The 7222-nt window shown below is 41.3% G+C and overlaps 1 protein-coding gene across 4 annotated transcripts in view; it reads left to right on the top strand.

The window, feature by feature from the left end:
- Arhgap42 (Rho GTPase activating protein 42) overlaps positions 1 to 6139 on the top strand; it is a 243793-nt gene extending 237654 nt beyond the window's left edge. For all 4 annotated transcript variants that reach the window (XM_029543298.1, XM_029543297.1, XM_021206545.2 and 1 more), the window contains 2 exons: positions 2396 to 2475; positions 2952 to 6139. In XM_029543298.1, coding sequence (XP_029399158.1) covers positions 2396 to 2475; positions 2952 to 3040 — 169 coding nt within the window. In that variant the 3' untranslated portion in view covers positions 3041 to 6139. The remainder of the gene's footprint in view (positions 1 to 2395; positions 2476 to 2951) is intronic.
- Positions 6140 to 7222: the final 1083 nt, after the last annotated feature.

Genomic DNA, 7222 nt, shown 5'->3' with positions numbered 1-7222 from the left:
GTGATGAATGTGGGCACATGCTTGGAGAACACAAGTAATAAGTAGGAAGAAAAGGATGCCAAGCATTAGAGGATAAGGTGAGACCAAGCATTAGAGGGTAAGGTGAGGCTGAGCATTAGAGGGTAAGGTGAGACAATTGCAAACAGATGCTGGGAGAAGAGGGCCTGGGATTCTACGGAGCAGAGAAACCTGTAACGAGTATTGGCTCTGCATAGAGGGAGCTGCCAGAGCTTAGAGAGTGAAAAGGGAAGAGCAGCAGCAGTCTTGGGAACCTGGCAGAGATCAATGGAGAATGATGGGGAGAAAGCCTGACCTGCAGTAGTAGAAGTTGCAAAGAACATCAAGATCACTAGAACACCATTGAAGGTTCTGATAACTGTGGGATTGCTCTCCTTGCTCTGGAGATAATAGGATAGTAGGTGACCAGAACAGGAAGCTGAGAGGTTGTAGGGTGCCAGGGAAACCATCAAGTTAATAAAGCCAGAAACATCCTTGTTTGGGCATTGCTGGTAGAAGACATGGAGGGTGGAGTCAGGGGTATGGCAAGTCTTTTGGGATATAATTGAATGTGACAGAGGAGAGGGGACTTGTCTGGTGACTTCCTCCCTGACCAGCATTGGAGGTTTAGTGTGGACTCTGGTGTTTTTAAACTAGACTTCATACAAAAGCCCCAAATTCTGGCTGCTCTTAAGACAGAGGCTCTGCCTGCACAGGTGCTGGCTATAAAAGTTTGCTGTTGCCGGGTGTGGTGGCACACACCTTTAATCCCAGCACTCGGGAGGCAGAGGCAGGCGGATTTCTGAGTTCGAGGCCAGCCTGGTCTACAAAGTGAGTTCCAGGACANAGCCTGGTCTACAAAGTGAGTTCCAGGACAGCCAGGGCTACATGGAGAAACCCTGTCTCGAAAAACCAAAAAAAAAAAAAAAAAAAAAAAAAAAGTTTGTTGTTGTTGCTTTCAAGAGGTTATATGAATACCTTTGTGGGTTGCAAAGAACCCTCTGGCATCTGCCGTGACTCCAGACTCCGGCCAGCAGAAGTGGGAAAAAGACGACACGCACACCAAGGCAGGGTTCAAGCAGCTACCGCTTTATTCTGGGGGATCGCCCAATTTATCCGCATCCATCCTCTAAATTCATCTCTCACCACTCTTCATGATCCAATCAACATTCAGCATGCTCTGTACAGGAGCCATGCACGCAGACAGGGTGTGCGTTGATAGACCAGTGACTCAATATAATGCTGTATGACGCTATGCATCAGGTGGACAGCGCTTGATCATTCAAGTGCACATGTTCAGGTTCTTGGTAAGCAAGCAGGGATCACAGGGCTTGGCAATGAGCCAGGGTGCCATCTTTGCCCATGCAGCCGTACCTGCTTCCCACAGGCATCCATCATCACCCACACAATGAGGTGACAGATACTGGTTGTTCATCAGCAACCTCCACTGTTATTTTTCTAATATCACACGTACTCAACATATTTACTGTATCTTCTAAGTATAAGGTAATCTGAAAATTAAAGTGGGGGGGGGAAAAACCAAAACCACAACAAAAACAAAACCACAGCAACAGGAGCATGACCAGCAGCTTTCTAACAAATCACTGCATACGTTTGTTGTTGTCATTTTTCAGGACTAGGGTTTTCTTTGTAGCTCTGGCCATCAGGGAACTTGCTCTGTAGTCCATGCTGGCTTCAGTCTCACAGAAATCTCCCTGCCTCTGCTTCCTGGGTGCTGGAAATAAAGGCATGTACCACCACTGCCCAGCCAGATCGGCATATTTAAAACCAGCCTCTGCTGCTGGTTACCAGTTGTGTTCCTCCTTAGGATGTGTTGTATAGAAACACAAGAAGAGTTTCCAATATGTCAGTGATGCACGGGGTGTGATCTGGTCACAACAGGATCACACACTGTTTGTGAAGAATACATTGATATGGACTCGTTTGTACTTGTCTTTATCTTAACATTAATCAAGAGTAGTTTTAGCGGGCTGGGGAGATAGCTCAGCGGTTAAGAGCACTGCCTGCTCTTCCAGAGGTCCTGAGTCCCATTCCCAGCAACCACATGGTGGCTCACAACCATCCTTAATGAGATCTGATGCCCTCTTCTGGTGCTGTCTGAGGACAGCTACAGTGTACTTACATATAATAAATAAATAATTTGTTTTTTAAAAGAAAGAGTAGTTTTAGCAACTTGATATGCCAGGTTGCATATCGAGAGTGCCCTCCTCTTTTATAAGGAGACAAGAGGACTGGGGGAGGGTAAGGTGAGAGGAAGGGACAGGGGGGAGGAAGGAAGGGGAAGCTGCTTTCATGATATAAAGTAAATAAATAAATTAGTTTTAAAAAGTAGTTTTAGAATTGAATGTTATTTTTATAAACTGCTTTGATCTTTCAGCCAAGCCAAAGCCATGTATTCCTGCAAAGCAGAGCACAGCCATGAGCTGTCCTTCCCCCAGGGGGCCATTTTTTCCAATGGTGAGTATCTTTGTCATTTACTTACTTAAGTGACTCATTTGGGGGAGCATAAAGGAATGGTAGTACAATAAGACAGGGTTCAGATTCTATCCCAAACCCAAGTTCTCAGATCTGTCTCAGTGAACACATCTTTCTAGATCCTAGGCTCTGTCACGGGAGCCTTTACTCATAAGACAGACAGGGTTGTGCACTCCTGAAGTTGGCAAGGAAAGCCACTAGTTTGAGGACAGCCAGAACTACATAATGAGTCTTACAAGGCTAGCCTGGCAAATATATCATGTTTACAAAATTATACAGAGTGAGTCTATTTTAGACTAATACAGTTTGTCTAATTGTGTGAGTCCAAAGAACTTTCCAGTTTTAGAGAGACAATAAGAACATGAGTGCATAAATTCTTAGCTGATTGTTTAGTTTGCAGTAGTTATTTGAAACTAATGTCATCCGAGTAACATTTGTTTGTGTCTTTCTTTGACCAGTGCACCCGTCGGTGGAGCCAGGGTGGCTAAAGGCAACCTATGACGGCAGGACAGGCCTAGTCCCTGAAAACTACGTTGTCTTCCTCTAATAGCATTAGTGGATGGCAGTATCTTCATGGTATCCATGGTAACACATAATAAGTGCTATAATTTTATCTGACACAGATATGAGGGACCAGCCACTAAAAGAAACATCTATGTGTCTCAAGTTTTTCACCAGCAGACTATGTAGCTCCCATGACGGAAAGAGAAACACAAATATTTGCATCATAGCCATTCTTTTGGCTGTTTTCTTACTTTTAAAATATGCTTGTTTATTTTTGGATATGAAGTGATTTTCAACAGAGTCTGCTCTCTCTAGCAGTTGCAGAATCTTAGATCCTGAGCTCAATTCTGCATACCCAAAATATGGAAGTTAGAAATCTGCTGTACCCATGTTAAGATTTGTTCCTTATTGCCTGATAGTCTCTGGGGAACCTTGAAATCATTACTTTAAAAATGTAATTTAAATTGTTCATTTATTATTTTTGTTCTTTTTAAATGTACTGTTTATAATGTGTGATTATTTTGCTGGTCCTAAACATTTCAAGAAGATCAGTCTTTGTTTTATCATAACTATATTTTATTTGTTTTCTAAAATGACAGTATCTGAAAGCAATAGTTATATGACGTCTATAAAGTAAGCAAGTGTAAGTCAAACACTGATTCTACCATAAGTAGTCCATCCAGAATATTAGATGGCCTCTCTGGCTTCTGAGCAAAAGTCAAAGAATCAAGTCTATAAAGCCTGTAAGCAAACAATTTGTTGCAGGCTAGATTTGACTTGTGAAGCACAGATGAATAACCCTTCCTTTAGAAGTTATGTAAACCTATCTTGGGACTTTTATAAAATTTTCCATTAAAACACACGTGTTAATAAATCACATGTGCATATTTTTTGCTTCCTATTGGTATCGTGACCTTATAGTGACCATTGTGGGTGAACTGTAAAGATGTGATGTAGCATGCAGCCGGCCCACTTGAAATGCCAAGTATTTTAATGATGGGGAAGTTGTGCCTCAGATGCTCTTGTATAAATGATAAAAGCATTGTTTGCAAATCTGAATTGGGAAATCGTGCCTTCTAAACCTTTTTAGTGAAAACAGGAAACAAACACCAAAGTACTCAATTCTTAGACCACAAAGTCTGCTTTTTAAAAAGATTGGTTTATTTATATAAATGTTTTGTCTGCATGTGTGTATGTGTACTACATGTATGCCGTTTACCCGTGAAAGTCAGAAAAGGGAGGTAGACAGCCTCGAACTGGAGTTACAGAGGCTACTGAGTTACTGATAGGACTTCAGATTGCGTCCTCTGGAAGAGCAGCAAGTGCTTCTAACCATGAGTCTCATCTCTAGCCCCAGACCACAGAGTTATATAAGCAAGCAAGCCGTCATCGTTAACAGGAGTGAGATGTACAAGGTTTCCTTCTATGGCATTCAGCCATAGCCTTTCCTATGAATCCCACTGAATTGTAGACTTCATACAGCAGAGAGGTATTTAGTCTCCATTATTATGTTATCAACAAAGGGTTCTATATCAGCCACTTCTTCTATTGTAACATAGTTCAGTAATTCCAACATAAAATTCCTATGAATATCTACAATCACAAAAAGCCTTTCTTCAAAAAAACCCAAAAACCAAAACAAAACAAAACAAAAAGCCTTTCTTCCCCATAGCCTAAAAGGCTGCCTCACCAGAGCCTCTCCATGTGGCCTTGTTAGCTAACTGACTTCTTCAATGTTTTCTATGGTTCATAGACACTCAGGTGTCTAAAGAGCTTACATGTTATAGCCTAGAGTCCCAGTTCACTCTTCATTACATCAGAATTTCTAGGGAAATAAGCAGAGTATACACACAATGTTGTGTGTCAGAATATCTATGCTTTTAAATGAAATAAGATAACGGATTAGAATTAATGAGTAGAGAGTAACAGTTGACAGACAGATGCACCCAGAAATTACAGCAGTGATCTGAATGCAATGGGTGGAAAGCATCTCATAAAGACTGTGGCATGATAGGAAACTGATAAAAGTTTGGCTCCTTCTTTTTCTTTCCTCCATATTCTAGTCCTTGTACACCGCAGTGAGGTATTGCTAAACTCCTTGGTCAAGGTAGAGCTTGATGACTTTTAGTATACTAATAACATTGCTGTCTCTGGTAACCATTTACTGGGACAAAAGGTAGCTTTTATAATGCACCAGTAGCCTGTCTACAGGACTTTCTGTTGAAGCCCTTTGTCATTAACCTCTTGCATAGTGTTAGATCAGAGCCCCTGAAGAGAAGCTGGTTTGCTCTCAAAGACCAGCGTGACAGTAAAGATCCAATATCTTTCTCTACCGCTGCTGCACAAAGAAATCCCAACTTTTCCTTTTATTTTAATGTAGACCCGAGCATTCCTGCCTCCCAATTGTCTGTGAGCTAAACTAATAGATGCTTACTGGGGACTTAGACCTTAGTAGGACATGGGTATGAAATCCAGCTCTGCTTTCTGATGGTGAGATCTACTTTGTGTCATTATTTGTTGAGGTTCCTTCCCTGAAACAAGACATAAACATGCTGGTTCATGTTGCACTTGTGCTTGCAATTTCACCTTTTAGAATTTTTTCTTCATGTTAATTATATGTGTAAGGAAACCATGATGATATATGATATATGGGAGATAGGCTAAGGGTGTTTTCTCCCTAAAGTAAGTATCCTACAGATGAAGCATGCAGAGCACTACAAAAACGAAGATGTGTGCTCTGGAGTACACAGAAGGTGCGCTGGACAGGAGAGCATTGCGGTGATGGAAGAGTCACGTGTCAAACTGTGATACTGTTGATGACATGAAGAACCGTACCTGTGAGACAGTGGGATGTGTTAGAACTGTCATATCCACACTCTGAAAGCTACAATATGCACCCAAATATATGCCTATAGTTTGATCAATGTGAGGATGTCTTGGGGGTTGATGTAATTCCCTTGGGTGTTCTCTGCAAGTCTCCTTGGGTTTGAAACACTGATGTATTTGACAGGTGACTTTTGGCCTATTCTGCCATCCCACTTCATTTGGTTCATACAAGTTAGTCATTCAACTGAACAATTTTCCTAATGTATTGTGTGTCAGTATCTGAAAAGTAAAATAAACTTTCAATCTCTCCAGTGTCCGTGCAGTGTTAAGAAGCATTATCTCCTTGCTTGCCGATGTGGTTCATTGTGCTATAGGCAGGACTGAAATACTCACCAATAGCCCCATTGCGGAAAGACTGTCAGAGATATGGAGGGTTAAAGAGATAAAATATATACTTTATATTTCTGTTAATCTCCAACTACTGAGACCGCAAGTACTGACAATAAAAATGCATGAGACTTCCTCTCTTTTCTCTTTTGTAGTTATGCTTCTGTACGGAGCCTGCCTTCAGGGTATGAAGTAGGTTGAGCATACATGAAATCTCTCTGTGCCTCTGTGAAGATGCCTTCCTTGCTGCTATCTCCTCTCCCAGCCTCACACCCTTCTCTTCCACAGAGGCTAATTAGAATAGTTTCTCAGACCTCAGCTCAGAACAGTAACTGGTAGTGCAGCCTGAGCATGCTTTGTCTAAAAAGGCCTGAGTCTTTCAGACTGTGGAATATTGTGGATAAATAAGATACCTTATGTTCTAACAAATACTGTAAAATATGCAATGATTGCAGGGATGGGACAGCTCAAATCAAGAAATTCCTTTCTGGTTCATATATTTGCTATACATAGCTTAAAAGATCATTCAAGCAATATTTTTGTTTGTTTGTTTTTGGAGACAGTGTTTCTCTGTATAGCCCTGGCTGTCCTGGAACTCACTTTGTAGACCAGGCTGGCCTCAAACTCAGAAATCCGCCTGCCTCTGCCTCCCCAGTGCTGGGATTAAAGGCGTGCACCAGCAATATTTTTAATATGTACAGAGGCAAGTTTTACAGAATGGAATTTTCCAGTTGTAGAATCATACAAGTGCTCAAAATACTTTAGGTTTCAGGTTTGTGGATGAGATGCTGTCCTCTGTACCATGTTTTTGCTAAGGGTGCCTTAGCAGCTAGAGCTTGATGTGATTTATTGTCCAGTTTATCAAATAATACCAGAAGCACTCGACGTTAGGAATAGAATTTGTCTTTTGAATTCACAACACATTTCTTACTTATAGCTCTTATGATGACCTCATGTCACTGTGTGAGATTTTGAAAATCATCTCTTAATAAAGACAAAAACAGAGGTTTGA

The sequence above is a fragment of the Mus pahari genome, chromosome 10 (assembly GCF_900095145.1).
Source record: "Mus pahari chromosome 10, PAHARI_EIJ_v1.1, whole genome shotgun sequence".
Classification (NCBI taxonomy): Eukaryota; Metazoa; Chordata; class Mammalia; order Rodentia; family Muridae; genus Mus; species Mus pahari.
Note: the sequence above shows the minus strand (reverse complement) of the source record. Positions and strands in the feature narration are given on the sequence as shown.